At 46.4% G+C, this 18,743-nt stretch overlaps 1 protein-coding gene across 1 annotated transcript in view; it reads left to right on the top strand.

Annotated features, from left to right (window-relative positions):
* Positions 1–394: 394 nt before the first annotated feature.
* The window catches only part of LOC140723723 (uncharacterized), a 32,280-nt gene continuing 13,931 nt past the window's right edge, over positions 395–18,743 (top strand). The window contains exon 1 of the mRNA XM_073038271.1: positions 395–1,490. Within this exon, the coding sequence (XP_072894372.1) occupies positions 552–1,490 (939 nt within the window). The 5' untranslated portion in view covers positions 395–551. The remainder of the gene's footprint in view (positions 1,491–18,743) is intronic.

Here is an 18,743-nt window from a genome sequence, read left to right as displayed (position 1 = left end):
TGGGGCCAGGCACCCATGCAGCTCAATGGAACAGGGAATAATACCAATGGAGAGAGTCAAACTGATCCAAGTAACAGTTTGAAGATGGAAAAAATGCCCCCTTCATACAGAGACAGGAAGAGCATCAGAGAGTTTGATTTCAGATACCAGCACTGTGCCCAGTTAGAAGATAATTTCTCTCTCCAACTTGGGTTGTACCTCGCTGTAACAGTGTGATGACAGATTTAAGAAGTGGAGCAAGGGATTCACTCGATCATCTTTCCTGCTCAGACTGTGGGGAGGGATTCACTTGATCATCTGACTAACTGGCATGTCTGTCATTTTACACAGGGGATCCCATTCATCTGCTCAGAACGTGGGAATGAATTCAGTCTGTCATTTCAACTGAAGGTACATCAGCAAGTTCATACTGGGCAAGGCCATTCACCTGTTCTGTGTGTAAGAAAGCATTTAGTCTGTCATCCCACCTGTGGACACACCAGTCAGTTCACACTGGGCAGAGGCTGTTCATCTGAATTTGTGGGGAAGGATTCACTCGGTCATCTGACCTAATGGCTCACCAGCGAGTTCACACCGGGGAGCGGCCGTTCACCTGCTCGGACTGTGGGAAAGGATTCACTTACTCATCTAAGCTGAAGGTACATCAGCGAGTTCACACTGGAGAGAGGCCGTTCATCTGCTCGGACTGTGGGAAGGGATTCACTCAGTCATCCACCCTACAGAGTCACCAACGAGTTCACACTGGGGAGAAGCCATTCACCTGCTCAGACTGTGGGAAGGGATTCACTCAGTCATCCACCCTACAGAGTCATCAACGGGTTCACACTGGGGAGAAACCATTCACCTGCCCAGACTGTGGGAAGGGATTCACTTTATTATCTCACCTACAGAGACACCAATCAGTACACACTGGAAAGAGGCCATTCACTTGCTTAGTCTGTGGGAAGACATTCACTCAGTCATCCCACCTACAGAGTCACCAGCGAGTTCACACTGGGGAGAAGCCGTTCACCTGCTCAGACTGTGGGAAAAGATTCACTTGGTCATCTGATCTACTGAGACACCAGCGATTTCACACTGGGGAGAAGCCATTCACCTGCCCAGACTGTGGGAAAGGATTCACTTTATTGTCTCACCTACAGAGACACCAGTTAGTACACACTGGAAAGAGGCCGTTCACCTGCTCAGTCTGTGGGAAGGCATTTACTCAGTCATCCCACCTACAGAGTCACCAACGAGTTCACACCGGGGAGAGGCCATTCTCCTGCTCAGACTGTGGGAAGGGATTCACTCATTTATCCGAACTACAGAGTCACCAACGAGTTCACACTAGGGAGAAGCCGTACACCTGCTCAGACTGTGGAAAGCATTTCACTAGATCATCCACCCTATTGGCACACCAGTCAGTTCACACTGGGGAGTGGCCGTTCACCTGCTGTGAATGTGGGAAGGGATTCACTCGGTCATCTCATCTACTGAAACACCAGCGAGTTCACTCTGGGTAGCGGCCAATCACCTGCTCAAACATTGGAAAGAGATTCTCTCAGCCATCTCCACCAAATGAGCATCAGTGAATTCACATTGGGGAGAGGCTGTTCACCTGCTGTGAATGTGGGAAGGAATTCACTCAGTTATCTAACCTTGTGACACACTACTGGGTTCACACTGGGGAGAAAGTTTCAATAAGCTGCATGCTGGATATTTGTCCATCACCGTTGCTGAATGTAATTTCGAGAGTGACTGTCGGTGCTGAACTCTGCAATTATTGCTGCTGCTCACCACACCCAGTTCTGCACCCTGGTCACTGGGCACGGGAGGAGTTTCATATAACCATATAACAATTACAGCACAGAAACAGGCCATCTTGGCCCTTCTAATCCGTGCCGAACACTTACTCTCACCTAGTCCCACTGGCACACACTCAGCCCATAACCCTCCATTCCTATCCTGTTCATATACCTATCCAATTTTACTTTAAATGACAATACCAAACTTGTTTCTACCACTTCTACTGGAAGCTCGTTCCACACAGCTACCACTCTCTGAGTATAGAAATTCCCCCTCGTGTTACCCTTAAATTTTTGCCCCCTAACTCTCAACTCATGTACTTTTGTTTGAATCTCCCATGCTCTCAATGGCAATAGCTTATCCACGTCAACTCTTATCTATCCCCCTCATAATTTTAAATACCTCTATCAAGTTCAGCCTCAACCTTCTACGCTCCACAGAATAAAGACCTAACTTGTTCAACCTTTCCCTGTAACTTAGATGCTGAAACCCAGGTAACATTATAGTAAATCTTCTCTGTACTCTCTCTATTTTGTTGACATCTTTCCTATAATTCTGTGAACAGAACTGCACACAATACTCCAAATTCGGCCTTGCCGATGCCCTGTACAATTTTAACTTTGCATCCCAACTCCTATACCAATGCTCTGATTTATAAAGCCCAACATACCAAAAGCTTTCTTCACCACCCTATCCACATGAGATTCCACCTTCAGGGAACTATGCACCATTATTCCCAGATCACTCTATTCTACTGCATTCTTCAATCCCCTACCATTTACCTTGTATGTCCTATTTGGATTTTTCATTCCCAAAATGTAGCACTTCACACTTCTCAGCATTAAACTCCATCTGCCATCGTTCAGCCCACTCTTCTAACTGGCCTAGATCTCTCTGCAAGCTTTGAAAACCTACTTTATTATCCAGAACGCCACCTACCTTAGTATCATCTGCATACATACTAATCCAATTTACCACCCCATCATCCAGATCATTAATGTATATGACAAACAACATTGGACCCAATACAGATCCCTGAGGCACAGCACTAGTCACCGGCCTCCAACCTGACAAACAGTTATCCACCACTACTCTCTGGCATCTCCCATCCAGCCACTGTTGAACCCATTTTACTACTTCAATAATAATACCTAACAATTGAACCTTCTAAACTAACCTTCCATGTGGAACCTTGTCAAAGGCCTTACTCAAGTCCATATAGACAACATCAACTGCTTTACCCTCGTCAACTTTCCTCGTAACCTCTTCAAAAAATTCTATAAGATTTGTCAAACGTAACCTTCCATGCACAAATCCATGTTGACTGTTCCTAATTAGACCCTGTCTATCCAGATAATTATATATATATACCATATCTAAGAATACTTTTCATTAATTTACCCACCACTAACATCAAACTGACAGGCCTATAATTGCTAGGTTTACTCTTAGAACCCTTTTTAAACAACGGAACCACATGAGCGATACGCCAATCCTCCGACACCATCCCTATTTCTAATGACATTTGAAATATTTTTGTCCCCTGCTATTTCTACACTAACTTCCCTCAAGTTCCTAGGGAATATCCTGTCAGGACCCGGAGATGTATCCACTTATAGATTCCTTAAAAGCGCCAGTATTTCCTCCTCTTTAATCATCATAGTTGCCATAAATTCCCTACTTGTTCCCCTTACCTTACACAATTCAATATCTTTCTCCTTAGTGAATACCGAAGAAAAAAAATTGTTCAAAATCTCCCCCATCTCTTTTGGCTCCACACATAGCTGTCCACTCTGATTCTGTAAGGGACCAATTTTATCCCTCACTATCATTTTGCTATTAATATAACTGTAGAAACCCTTTGGATTTATTTTCACCTTACTTGCCAAAGCAACCTTGTATCTTCTTTTAGCTTTTCTAATTTTTTTCTTACATTCTTTATATTCCTCGAGCACTTTATTTACCCCATGCTGCCTATATTTATTGTAGATATCTCTCTTTTTCCTAACCAAGTTTCCGATATCCTGTAGCGGGGTGCTACGCGCAGCGCTGAAATTACGACACGGAGTCGATAATCTGCAGCCACAGAATAAGTTTATTTCAAAAACACAGTCTTGCTTTAAAGCCTGTCTCCCCCACTCGATACTTCGAGAGGCACGTAACTGAAACCCCTTGAGGCTATCTCCCTTTGTCTCTGGCTCTGGCTAATTGTCAGCCGGTTCGAGTGAGCTAGTAATTGGGTCACCACAATCCTTTAAAAACTATGGCTCTCTCAAATTTCTAACCTTTACTTTCAACCTAACAGGAACATAAAGATTCTGTACCCTTAAAATTTCACCTTTAAATGACCTCCATTTCTCTATTACATCCTTCCCATAAAACAAATTGTCCCAATCCATTCTTTCTAAATCCTTTAACATCTCCTGAAAGTAGGGCCTTTCTCCAATCAAAAATCTCAACCCTGGGTCCAGTCCTATCTTTCTCCATTATTATATTGAAACTAATGGCATTGTAGTCACTAGACCCGAAGTGCTCCCCAACATATACCTCTGTCACCAGGCCTATTTCATTCCCTAACAGAAGATCCAACACTTCCCCTTCTCTAGTCAGTACCTCTATGTATTGCTGCAAAAAACTATCCTGCACACATTTTACAAACCCTAAACCATCCATCCCTTTTACAGTATGGGCTTCCCAGTCTATGTGGAGAATTAAAATCTCCCACAATCACAACCCTGTGCTTACTACAAATGTCTGCTATCTCCTTGCAAATTTGTTCCTCCAATTCTGGCTCCCCATTAGGTGGTCTATAATACACCCTTATGTATTACTACACCTTTCCCATTCCTCAATTTCACCCAACTAGTCTCTCTAGATGAGCCCTCTAATCTATCCTGCCAGAGCACTGCTGTAGTATTTTCTCTGACAAGCAAAGCAACACCAGCCCCTCTTGTCCTTCTGATTCGATCACACCTGAAGCAACGAAATCCAGGAAAATTTACTTTTCAATCACACCCCTCCTGCAACCATGTTTCACTGATAGCAACAACATCATATTTCCAGGTATCAATCCATGCTCTAAGCTTATCCACCTTTCTTACAATGCCCCTAGCATTAAAATAAATGCATTAAAGAAATTCTCCACTTCTTCCTCTCTTTTTATCTCTAACAGTACAAAGAACTTTAGTCTTATTTTTCTTCCTTCTCCCATACATCTGTTCCTAATCTCTGGTTCCCCTCCACCCCCCCCCCCCCCCCCCAGTATCTAGCTTAAATCCACTGGAGCCTCTCTAGCAAACCTGCCTGCAAGAATATTTGTCCCCCTCCAGTTCAGATGTAAAACGTCCCACTGGAACAGGTCCCACCTTCACTGGAAAACTGCCCAATTATCTACAATTCTGAAGCCCTCCCTCCTGCACCATGTCTTCAGCCACGTGTTGATCTGCAGTATCTTACTATTTCTAAACCCACCTGCACTTGGCACTGGTAGCAATCCTGAGATTGCTATCCTGGAGGTCCTGTCCTTTAACTTAGCACCTAGCTCCCTAACTCACCTTTCAGGACCTCCTCACTCTTTCTACTCATGTCATTGGTCCCTACATAGACCACGACATCCAGCTGCTCTCCCACCCTCTTGAGAATACTGAGAATTTGATCCGAGATATCATGGACCCTGGCACCAGGAAGGCAACAGACCATCCGGGACTCTCGATCTCTTCCACAGAACCTCTTATCTGCCCCCCCCCCCCCTAACTATCGAATCCCCTATCACTACTGTTCTCCTCTTTTCCTTCCTTCCCTTCTGAGCTGAGGGTCCAGTCTCGGTGCCAGAGACACAATCACTGCAACTTGTCCCTGGTAGGTCATTGCCACCAACAGTATCCAAAACGGTATACTTGTTGCTAATGGGAACAGCCACAGGGGTGCTTTGCTCTTCCTGTCTATTCCCCTTCCCTCTCCTGATAGTCACCCAACTACCTGTCTGCTGACTCCTAGGGGTGACAATCTCCCTGAGACTCCTGTCTATTTCTGGATCTGCCTCCCAAATGATCCGAAGTTCATCCAGCTCCAGCTCCAGTTCCCTAACACGGTTTGTCAGGAGCTGCAGCTGGATGCACCTTTTGCAGACAACAGTGCTCGCCCTGACTTCCCACATACTGCAATCGGAGCACTCAACTGCCCTAACAGCTGCCTCCATTACCTACTCCTAAACTAATTAGATTAGTTAAAGGTCTTACCTCACTTGGAGTTAAGCTCGTTCTCAGCCTCTGCTCACTATTTAAATTCTCCCGCTGCCACACGGGCCGACGTTTTATGCGCTTGCGCAGTTGTGCCCCGTTCAAACCTCGCCAAAGCCTGACTGAGCCAAAGCCGTCCCACTCTGCCTCAGTCCACTCCGACGATGGCCACTGTATATGGCGGTCTTTCTTTTTAAAACTTTGGCGCGCTGCGTCACGCGCCTGTGCAGTCTTTGCCCCGATCAGTTAAAAAAAACAGCTTCTCTCTGAGCTTCTTTTACCTTTTCCCTCTCCGCCTCTTGCCGTGATTGAAATAACCATTGAAAACTTCCTCTCCTTTTTATACCTTTGGCGCGCTACGTTTCTTCTGCAGACTGAAGAAGCCGAGCTGACTGAAATTCTGTCTGCGATGTCCTTCGCCCCTCTAATCTCTGGGCTGAGGAAGAATGACATTGGTAGTTGACCTCCTTAATCTCGACTCATTTCCATATTATGGGTTATTTTCTCTCCTGAGAAAGCACTCCTGTCCTCTGAAGACTGAAAGCAGAATGGGAAACCATCAGTTGGATGTTCCAACGAAGCAGGGACAGAAACCAGAGGCAGGTCTGCACAGGGCAGAGTTTGGGGCTCCGAACGATGGTCGGGGTAAGTTCGTATGATGAGGAGAAGGGAATCATCAGCTGGGTGTGGCAACGAATGACAGAGTAGCAACATTTGGAAGCTGATTGACAGAGAAAATCTTTTGGTTGTCTGACTGATAACATAAACAATACCCGTGGTGAGGTGCTCCACTGGTTGAGGAAGATGTGTGTGTTGGGAATGGTTTTATCTATTCAGGGAGTTGTTCCTGCTTGTTATCCTGTAATATTATTAATGGCCTCCTAGCTTCCCCAGCGTTTTGTGTATGTGTTGCTTGGATATGTAGAGTCCACTGATTTTCTCCGTTTTTGATAAGAGCAAAAGCGGGGTTATATAATATAGCAAGAAAATAGTAGGAAGTCAGAGGATTGGAAAGCTTTGACATAACCAACAGAAGTCAACTAAAAACACACACAGGAGAGGCAAGATGGAAAATTGAGGTAAGTGAGCCAATAATATCAAGTATCAAAAGTTTTTCAGATATATAAAGAGTACAAGAGAGGCAAGAGTTGATATTGTACCACTGGAAGATGATGCTGGCGAGTTAGTAATAAAGGAAGGAACCAGCGGCCAAATGTAATAAGTATTTTGTGCCAATCTTCACTGTGTAAGACACTAGCAGTATAAGATCATAAGACATTGGAGCAGAATTAGGCCATTCAGCCCCATCGAGTCTGCTCCAGCGTTCTATCATGGCTGGTCCCGGTTCTCACTCAACCCCATGCACCTTCCTCCTCGACATATCCTGCAATGCCCTGAGTGATCAACAAACTATTAGCTTCTGCCTTAAATGTACTCACAGACTTGGCCCCCACCGCCGTCTGTGTCAGAGAATTCCACAGCTTCACCGCTCTCGGACTAATTAAAATCCTCCTTAACTGCTCTAAAAGGTCGCTCCTCAGTTTTGAGGCTGTGCCCTCTGTTATGGCTACCCCCACCATACAAACTGTCCTCTCCTCATCCACCCTATCTAGAGCTTTCCGCATTCGGTAGGTTTCAGTGAGATTTACCCCCCACCACCTGCATTTATTAAACATAGGTCAGTGCAGGAGTACAGGCCCAAGGCTGGCAAACGCTCCTCATATCTTAACCCCTTCATTCCCGGAAACATCTTCTTGAACATCCTCTGGCCTCTCTCCAACGACAACACTCCTTTTCTGAGATTTGGGTCCCACATCCTCTAAGTGCAGCCTAAGAAGTGTCTTCTAAAATATCTACATTATCTCCTTGTTTATATATTCTGATTCACTTTAAATAAATGCCAGAATTGCATTTGCCTTCTTTTCCACAGGCTCAACCTGTAAATTAACCTTCTGGGAGTCTCGCCCGAGGACTCATATTTCCCGCTGTACTTCTGATGTTTGGAACTTCTCCCCAATCAGATAATAGTTCACTATTGTTCCTTTTACCAAAATGCATTATCATACATTTCCTAATATTGTATTCTATCTGCCACTTTTTTGCCCGGTCTTCAAATTTGTCTGTGTCCTGCTGCAATCGTATTGCTTCCTCAGCCGGACCAACACCTCCACCTATCTTTGAATCATCCGTAAACCTTGCCACAAAGCCATCAGTTCCATTATCCAACTCATTGACAAGCAATGTGAATAGTACCGGACCGAATACTGACCCTTGTAGACCACAAGTCACTGCTAGCCAAACAGAAAAGGCTCCTTTTATTCCCACCTGCTGCCTCTTGGCTGTTAGCCATTCCTCTATCCATGCCAGTATTTCTTCTGATTTTCATCCTGTTAAGCATTCTCATGTGTGACACCTTCTCAGAAGCCTTCTGAAAGTTTAATTAAATTATATCCACTGCCGCTCGTTTCTCCATCCTGCTTATGACTTCCTCGAAGAACTCTAACAGGCAAGATTGCCCTGTACAGAAGCTATGCTGGCATTGACTTTTTTTCTCATTAGTCTCCTGGTACCTCAAAACCTCATCTGTCATAATAGACTCAAACGCTTTCCCAGCCACTGAGGTTAGGCTAACTGGACTATAATTTGTTTTAATTGCCTGGTGTTGAATTTTAAAAGATGGCCAATTATCTAACTTCCTTCTCACTTTTGCTTCCTTATATGCACTTTTCTTGGCTTTTATGCAGTCCATAACTTCCTTTGTCAGCCACGGTAGCCTAGCCCCGCTGTTAGAGAACTGCTTCTGCAGGACATAACTATCCTGTACATTATGAACTATTCTCAGAAATGGGGAATTCTCACCTGGGGAATCACCTCTCCCATGCTCTGTAATTCCCTTTATTCCATTGCGATACTACGCATGTGACCTATGATTCTCCCTCACAAATTGCAGTAGGAATTCAATCATTTTATGATCCCTACCTTCTATTGGTTCCTTTACATTAACGTCCCGAATAAGATCTGAGTTGTTACACAACACCAGAACTGAGATAGCAGTTCCCCGATTAGGCTCAACCATCAGCTGCTCTAAAAAATCTATTTCGTAAGCATTCACTCTCTTGCGATTGGACACAAATCTGTCTTTCCCAATTTTCCTGCAGATTGAGTTCACCCACTACAATTGTGTCATTAAATTTATTACATAAATGCCAAACATTCAGAAGTATCTGGGGCAGAATTGAGGATAAATGCTTCTACCAAGGAGAGAAGGTGTTTTTGAAGCTGAAAGGTTTTTATTAATAATTACTGGGTTCAGGACTGTAAGGATGGAATTTGCTATCATCAGGCACAGAAATGTCTAAGAAGGATTTTGATATTTGAAACGGATGCTTCCCAGAATAACTGATGCCAAGATGAAGGAAATCATTTTTGTTGGTCCACAAATCAAGCAGCTCATCACTGACAGCCAACTTGAAGAATTTCTAGTGGGACCAGAGAAAATAACATGCAAGGCATTGAAGGAAGTTTTTGAAATTTTTTCTCGGTATCAACAGAGCACCAAATTTCATGCAGCTGGTTGAAAGTATGCGTCAAACATATAAAACCACAAAATGCAACATGTCACTAAAGATTCATTTTCTGCATTCATATTTAGACTTCTTCCCTGCAAATCTTGGTGCTGTTAGTGACGAGCATGGTGAAAGGTTTCACTAAGTTGTTGTGGTCATGGAGAAAAGATACAAGGGCAACTGAATCCAGCAATGCTGCAATTTATTATTGGACACTTAAGCGAGCAACCTCAGATACTGAGTACAAAGGAAAAATCATTAACAAAATATTTTTAACTTAGTTGAGCTATTGCAAAGCATTAGCACCATTATGCAATTAAACACATTATATTCAATAAAAGTTAATTTGTCGTTTTTCCCAAATTCCTACGTGATACAAGTAGTCTGAAATTCTATTTGTGTTAATCTTCAAGCAGTCTATCATAAACAAAAAAAAATTGAAGAAGCAACACTTTTGAAAAAGATTGTTGTCCAGTGAAATTACAGGACAGTTAGTCTGACCTCAGTGGTCAGGAAGATGTTCGAGTGTATTAAGGGTGAGTATTTTGGGTACTGTAATTGGGGAGGCATGATGAAGTAGGACAAAGTTAGCAGGATTCCTTTACAGGAAATAGTGCCTCATAAATACCTTGGAATATTTTGAGGAAATAACAGGCAAGATAGATAAAGCAGAGGCAATGGATGTTGTTTGCTTTGATTTTCAGATGATTTTAACAAGGTACACCATGCAAGGCTGATTGAGAAAGTAAGGAGGCATGGAATCCAAGAGGACATTGCTTTGTGGATCCAGAACTGGCTTGCCACAGAAGGCAATGAGTGGTTGTAGACGGGTCATATTCTGAATGGAGGTCGGTGACCAGTGGTGTGCCTCAGTGATTTGTTCTGGGACTCCTACTCTTCGTGATTTTTATAAATGACCTGGATGAGGAAGCGGAGGGATTACTAAGTTTGCTGATGACACAAATGTTGGGTGCGTTGTGGATAGTGTGGAGGGCTGTCAGAGGTTACAGCAGGATATTGATAGAATGCAAAACTGGGCTGAGAATTGGCAGATGGAGTTCAACCCAGACAAGTGTGAGGTGGTTCATTTTAGTAGGTCAAATATGATGGCAGAATATAGCATTGATGGTATGACTCTTGGCAGTGTGGATGATTGGAGGGATTTTGAGGTCCGAGAGCATAGGATGTGGAAACCATAGAACGGGTGCAGATGGGATATAGAAGAATGTTGCCTGGATTGGGCAGCATGCCTTATGAGAGAAGGTTCAGTGAACTCGGCCTTTTCTCCTTGGAGTGACGGAGGATGAGAGGTGACCTGATAGAGGTGTATATCATGATGAGAGGCATCGATCTTGTGGTGAGTCAGAGGCTTTTTCCCAGGGCTGAAATGGTTAACACGAGAGGGCACAGTTTTAAGGTGCTTGGAAGTAGGTACAGAGGAGATATCAGGGGTAAGTTTTTTATGCAGAGAGTAGTGAGTGCATGGAATGGGCAGCCAGCGACGGTGGTCGAGGCAGAAATGATAGGGTCTTTTAAGAGTCTCCTGGATAGGTATATGGAGATTAGAAATTTAGAGGATTCTTGGTAAGCCTAGGTAGTTCTAGGGTAAGGGCATTTTCTGCATAGCTTTGTGGGCAGAAGTGCCTGTATTTTGTTGCAGGTTTTCGATGTTTCTAAGGTGCCGCACGTGAGGCTGCTTACTAAGATCACAGCTCATGGAATTACAGTAAAGATACTTGTATGGATCGAAGAGTGGCTGACTGACAAGGGAGAAAGAGTCAGAGAATCTGCAATTCTGTATTGCTGTTGGTAACTAATAGTGTTCCGTAGGGGGTCGGTATTGAGACCGGACCTTTTCATGTTATATCTGAATGATATGGATGACGGATTTGATACCTTGGAGACTGCTGCACCCTTGGCTTTATCACAGGCCAGAGAAGTCGTGTCAGAGCTTTGGAATGTGCAAAATATTATTCCTTTGTTTAAAAAGAGAAGTGGAGATAACTCTGAAAATTATAGTTTAGTGAGTCTTACGTTTGTGTGCAAACTATTGGAAAAGATTGTTAGAGAGATAATTTAAGAGAAATTGGAGACGGGAATTGAAATAGTCATTATTGCTTTCAGAGGAGCAGCTCTTGTCTCAGAAGCCGTGTTGTATTTTGTGAGGGTATGACAAAGCACATTGATAAAGGTAGAGACGCTGATATGGGAAAATGGATTTTAATAAAACATTTGATAGGTTTCACCGAAGTCACCGACAGCAAAAGTCATCTAGCAGGATCCTTGCCTCGCCCTGCCTCTGCCTGGAGCTTTGCCTTGCCTTGCCTCGCCTTGCCTGTGTCTGAGTTTCGCCCTGTTTGCAACTGTACGTCCGTGTCCGCGTCTTCGATCGGCAGGTCCGGCCATTTTGCCGCTACTTAGCGTTGGGAACTGTCTCATCGTGTCCGCATTCTGTGTGATGACTCCCGGCCCTACGTCCTGTACCCAAGGAGGGGTCCCGGCTCGGTGTTCCATGTTCCTATCCTCCCTCGACCCAGGCTCAGTGTTCTGCGTTCCTGTCTCTCCCTCGACTAAGGCTCTGGTGTTCCAAGTATCAAGTCCTGGCTCTGGCGTTCCAAGGATCAAGTCCTGGCTCTGTCGTTCCAAGGATCAAGTCCTGGCTCTGGTGTTCCAAGTATCAAATCCTGGCTCTGGCGTTCCAAGGATCAAGTCCCGGCTCTGGCGTTCCAAGGATCAAGTCCTGGCTCTGGTGTTCCAAGGATCAAGTCCTGGCTCAGGCGTTCCAAGTATCAAGTCCTGGCTCTGTCGTTCCAAGGATCAAGTCCTGGCTCTGGTGTTCCAAGGATCAAGTCCTGGCTCTGGCGTTCCAAGAATCAAGTCCTGGCTCTGGTGTTCCAAGGATCAAGTCCTGGCTCAGGCGTTCCAAGTATCAAGTCCTGGCTCTGTCGTTCCAAGGATCAAGTCCTGGCTCTAGTGTTCCAAGGATCAAGTCCTGGCTCAGGCGTTCCAAGTATCAAGTCCTGGCTCTGTCGTTCCAAGGATCAAGTCCTGGCTCAGGCGTTTCAAGTATCAAGTCCTGGCTCTGGCGTTTGAAGTATCAAGTCCTGGCTCTGGCGTTCCAAGGATCAAGTCCTGGCTCTGTCGTTCCAAGGATCAAGTCCTGGCTCTGGCGTTTCAAGTATCAAGTCCTGGCTCTGGCGTTCCAAGGATCAAGTCCTGGCTCTGGTGTTCCAAGGATCAAGTCCTGGCTCAAGCGTTCCAAGTATCAAGTCCTGGCTCTGTCGTTCCAAGGATCAAGTCCTGGCTCTGGCGTTTCAAGTATCAAGTCCTGGCTCTGGCGTTCCAAGGATCAAGTCCTGGCTCTGGCATTCCAAGGATCAAGTCCTGGCTCTGTCGTTCCAAGAATCAAGTCCTGGCTCTGGCGTTCCAAGGATCAAGTCCTGACTCTGGCGTTCCAAGGATCAAGTCCTGGCTCTGGCGTTCCAAGGATCAAGTCCTGACTCTGGCGTTTCAAGTATCAAGTCCTGGCTCTGGCGCTCCAAGGATCAAGTCCTGGCTCTGGCGTTCCAAGGATCAAGTCCTGGCTCTGTCGTTCCAAGGATCAAGTCCTGGCTCTGGCGTTCCAAGTATCAAGTCCTGGCTCTGGCGTTCCAAGGATCAAGTCCTGGCTCTGTCGTTCCAAGGATCAAGTCCTGGCTCTGTCGTTCCAAGGATCAAGTCCTGGCTCTGGCGTCCCAAGGATCAAGTCCTGGCTCTGGCGTTCCAAGGATCAAGTCCTGGCTCTGGCGTTCCAAGGATCAAGTCCTGACTCTGGCGTTTCAAGTATCAAGTCCTGGCTCTGGCGCTCCAAGGATCAAGTCCTGGCTCTGGCGTTTCAAGTATCAAGTCCTGGCTCTGGCGTTCCAAGGATCAAGTCCTGGCTCTGGCGTTCCAAGGATCAAGTCCTGGCTCTGGCGTTTCAAGTATCAAGTCCTGGCTCTGGCGTTCCAAGGATCAAGTCCTGGCTCTGGCGTTCCAAGGATCAAGTCCTGGCCCTGGCGTTTCAAGTATCAAGTCCTAGCTCTGTCGCTCCAAGGATCAAGTCCTGGCTCTGGCGTTTCAAGTATCAAGTCCTGGCTCTGGCGTTCCAAGGATCAAGTCCTGGCTCTGGCGTTCCAAGGATCAAGTCCTGACTCTGGCGTTCCAAGGATCAAGTCCTGGCTCTGGCGTTCCAAGGATCAAGTCCTGACTCTGGCGTTCCAAGGATCAAGTCCTGGCTCTGGCGTTTCAAGTATCAAGTCCTGGCTCTGGCGTTCCAAGGATCAAGTCCTGGCTCTGGCGTTCCAAATATCAAGTCCCGGCTCAGGCGCTCCAAGAATCAAGTCCTGGCTCTTACCCCCGAGCTCCTAGTCCTAACCCCAGACGCTGAGTCCCAGCCTAGTCCCAGGCCTGAGTCCTCGGCCATAACGCCTATTCCCGCTTCCTCTTTGCTCTCCTTGATTTCTCTCCGTTCTATCCTTGCGTCATGGCTCTCCTTGTAAATAGTAATAAACTCTATTTAGTTAACCTTACGAAACGTGTTTGTGTCCTGCATTTGGGTCCTCCTCCAGCAGCCTTGCCGCTCCACGTTTTGACATGATTGTTAGCAGTCTCGTGGAACAGAGGGATGTTAGCGTCCACATCCACAGATTCTGCAATGATTCTTCATGCTTTGACAGGCAGTTTAAGAAGACGAATTGGGTGTCAGCTGCATTAGGTAGGGGATTGAGTTCAGGAGCCACGAGGTCATGTGGCAACATCCTTGTAAATCTCCTCTGCACCCTTTCTATAGTTTCCACATCCTTCCTGCAGTGAGGTGACCAGAACTGAGCAGAGTACTCCAAGTAGGGTCTGAGCAGGGTCCTTTATAGCTGTAATATTATCTCTTGGCTCTTGAACCCAATCCCACAGTTGATGAAGGCCAATGCACGGTATGCATTCTTAACCACACATCCAACTTGCATAGAAGCTTTGAGTGTCCAATGCACTCGTCCCCAAGATCCCTCTGATCCTCCACGCTGCCAAAAGTGTTACTATTAATCCTATATTCTGCCATCATATTTGACCTGCGAAAGTCAACCACCTCACACTTATCTTCGTTGAACTCCATCTGCCATCACTCAGCCCAGTTTTGCATCCTATTGATGTCCTGATGTAACCTCTGACAGCCCTCCACACTATCCACAACACGTCCAACCTTTGTGTCATCAGAAAACTTACTAACCCATACCTCCCCTTCCTCATCCAGGTCTTTCATAAAAATCATGAAGAGAAGGGATCCCAGAACAGATCCCTGAGGTACACTACCGGTCACCAACCTCCATTCAGAATATGACCCGTCTACAACCACACTTTGCAAGCCAAATCTCGATCCACAAAGCAATGTCCCCTTGGATCCCATGCCTCCTCACTTTCTCAATAAGTCTTGCATGGGGTTCCTTATCAAACGATTTTCTAAAATCCATATACACTACAGCTATGGCTCTACCTTCATCGGTGTGTTTATTCACATCCTCAAAACATACAATCAGGCTCGTAAGGCACGACCTGCCTTTGACAAAGCCATTGTGACTATTCATTATCATATTCTACCCCCTGAAACGGTCATAAATCCTGCCTCACAGGATATTCTCCATCAACTTACCAACCACTGAAGTAAGACTCACTGGTCTATAATTTCCTGTGCTATCTTAGCTCCCTTTTTTGGAATAAGGAAACAACATCTGCAAACCTGCAATCCTCTGGAACCTCTCCCATCCCCATTGATGATGCAGAGATCATTGCCAGAGGCGCAACAATCTCCTCCCTCGCTTCCCACAGTAACCTGGGGTGTATCTTGTCTGGTTCCAGTGACTTAATTAACTTGATGCTTTTGAAAAGCTCCAGCACATCCTCTTTCTTAACGTCTATATGCTCAAGCTTTTCAGTCCGCTGTAAGTCATCCCTCCAGTCGCCAAGGTCCTTTTCCGTAGTGAGTACTGAAACAGGTTTGAGTGGTGTCACAGTTTTTCAGGACGGTGCCTGGGGTTTGTGGTGTTTCAGTGTGTCAGGACCCTCCCAGGGTGTGTGTGGTCTCACAGTATATCAGGATCCTTCCAGGGGTGTCTGAAGTCTCATAGTGCGTTAGTCCCCTTCCAGGGGTCCGTGGGGTCTCTCGGTGTGTCAAGACACTACCAGGGGAATGTGGGTCTCACTGTCTCTCAGGAAACTTCGGTGTGTGTAGGGTCTCACAGTTTATCAGGACATGGCGGGGTGTGGGATCTCACAGTGTGGAACAGTGTCAAATATTACAAGTAGAAGACAGAGATTGAAGCAGAGGGCAAAGGGGTTTAGAGGGATCTGAGGAAGAGATTTTTCATTCAGAGGGTAGTTGAAATCCGGATCACACTGCCTGAGGTGGTGGTGGAGGCAGGTCCCTTCACAACATTAACGAAGTGGATGAGCATTGAAACTGCCGAAATACAGTCGGCTATGAACCAAGTGCTGATAAATGGGACCAGTGTAGACAGTGAGTGGATGGTCACAACAGGGATGGCCGGCCAAAAGTCTGTTTCCGTGCTGTGTGATCCGTCACTCTGGACATGCTAAATTAACGATAGTGGCACTGCAAGGCATTGATTTCAAAACTCCACACCCCTCCCCAACCGGCATCCCTTTGTCTCCACTGCGAATATCTGTTTCCGTTAAGATAACATACAAATTGGTCACTTCTACTGAACAACTGGCAATTGATGAAGTTCCTGTGTCTTCTTCCATTAATGTTGCTTCCTTACAGCAAAACTAACCCTCTCACTGTGTCAGAATCAGTGACTAAATCCGGCCCCAAACACTGTGCTTTCATCCCTGCACATTGTAACTTGAACCATCTCACTGAGGGTCTGATGGAGACACAACTCCTGCCCTCTGCACATGCGATCACATTTCCCCTGCTTCTGACATTTCAAATGCCCTCAGAATGGTTTTCTGATTCAGTCTGAAGGTGATGGTACATTCGGCCCGTCGTCAGACCTGACAAACCATGTCTTCCCACAGCTGGTCCCGCCTGTTGGTGTGTCCTCTTTCCTCCACCTCCGGGGAAGCTGCATCTCCACACAAACTCCTCACTTCAGTCGACAGTCTGTACCCGTGACACAGGAAATCACATCTCTGTCACTCTCCTGATACCGTGTCTGACCTGCTCACCTCCGGGTATCCTCCCTCAACAAGCTTCCTCCTCAGTCACCGTCTGTGAGATTATATATATAAAAAAAGCAATTAAAACCATCTATCAGGCAGCTCCTGTACCCCTCCACCCCAGACGATGGCTCGCTGGTTAAAACTCTCTTTCCTCAGCCCCAAATATGCCAGCAGATCCGAATCCACTGTAGGGACATTTACATCTCACAAGCGGCTGTACAAACCCGTGTTTTTCTCTGATGCAAGGTCACTGACACCCCTCCCCTTTCCCATTCTGCACTCGCAGCCCATGACGGTGACAGCTGTTCCCAGACTCTGGGGCTTTGTAACAAACACAATGTCAACATCAAGATTAGACAATAATTAATTTAAAGAGAGTATTGTTGCTTCCTGAAAGGATACCCGAGCGTCCAATACAACGGAGCAGATCCTCCCCTGTTTACAACTGTATTTGACCCGGGTCACGGAACCGGAGATCCCTACAGACCTCCTACAGTACCGGAGGCCGGAGGGACAACGGAGAGGTAAATCACAAACACGACGAAGTCTGCAGATGCTGGAAATACAGAGCAACACAAACAAAATGCTGGCGGAACTCAGCAGGCCGGGCAGAATCTATCTTAAAGAGTCAACAGTTGACGTTTCCCGTTGAGACCCTTCTTCAGGACTGAGAAGGAAGGGGAAACGTATCGGAATATAAACGGGGCGGGTGAGGAAGGGGTAACTATGGTTCACATTGTCAGGGTGTTAAGTTTACCAGGAGACAGACACAAATCGAGACAAACACCACGCTGCCCACTCCACCAACAACACGGCACGGCCGGACACATAACAGGGGACTTTACATCAGACAACACTGGATTCAGTGATGAAACCCGTGACTAAAGTTGTAGGCCCACTGAAATCATCAGAAACGTGAATTAAAGTGTTTTTATATGTGAGCGCTCTCCCACAGGTGACGTCAGACCCCCCCCCACGCGCCTGACGTCACACATGGGCTCCACACGCCTGGAACTGCCCTCGCGTGAGCAGTGTCTTACGTCACCCACGAGATGGAGAGCTCGAGTTTTATCGGTTTAACGGCTGGGCTACTAACCACGTGACCATCCCCTCCCCCACCGCTGTCAACGGAGGATTCTGGAGCTGTGCTATTCCTATTGGTGCGAGGCGATGTCAATCACTGGTTAAACCAAGTCTCGGAGGCGGACAAGCGGAGTGGGCGTTACCACCGCTCCGTTCGTCTCCCGCTGAAGCGCCGACCGCCTCATCAGAGCTGAGAAAACCTCAAAGTAAATGGCCGCTTTCTGATTTATTTCCATTTCCCTCCGAGGGAAGCTGGGGCGTTTGTGAAGCGTCTCTTGCGGCCGAAGACTGATGTATCGCTGAGAGGTAGGAGGAGACCGTTCGGCCCGTCGTTTTAATGCCGGTTCCCCGTGGTGAGGTTTGGGGAGGGGTATTTTATTGAAAGGATGAAGATGGTGAGAGACGGGTCGGACAGGATGTTTGTCCCGGTGGGGACAGGAGGGGCTCATCTGTGGAAATGTCTGAGACCACGGTGGTGTCGAGCAGAGGGATTCATCACATTGGGGGGCAAACACTGGAAGACTGTTGCCCTGCAAGCGGGGCCAGTGGTCCGGCAAAGTGACAATTATTTGAGATTTGTTGAGACTGTACCTGGAATATGGTGTAAAATCCCGCTCCCCATAATCACACGGGTTATACAGACCAATCCCTCTGGACTGAGAGTGGACGGGAAATAGTCAGAGAAAATAGGTGAGGGGTGGGGATGGGGCAAGAGCTGGGGAGTAAGAGGTGGATCCAGGTGAGGGGGGAAGTGGGGTTGGAAATAGTGACGGGGTGGGAGGTGAGTGTTTGGGGCAACACGGGGCTGCAGAAGATGTAAATTAATTCCATAGACCAGGGGTGTCAAACTCATTTTAAGTCACGGGCCGGATTG

The sequence above is a fragment of the Hemitrygon akajei genome, unplaced genomic scaffold, assembly GCF_048418815.1.
Source record: "Hemitrygon akajei unplaced genomic scaffold, sHemAka1.3 Scf000130, whole genome shotgun sequence".
Classification (NCBI taxonomy): Eukaryota; Metazoa; Chordata; class Chondrichthyes; order Myliobatiformes; family Dasyatidae; genus Hemitrygon; species Hemitrygon akajei.
This window is presented reverse-complemented; position numbering and strand designations above follow the sequence as displayed.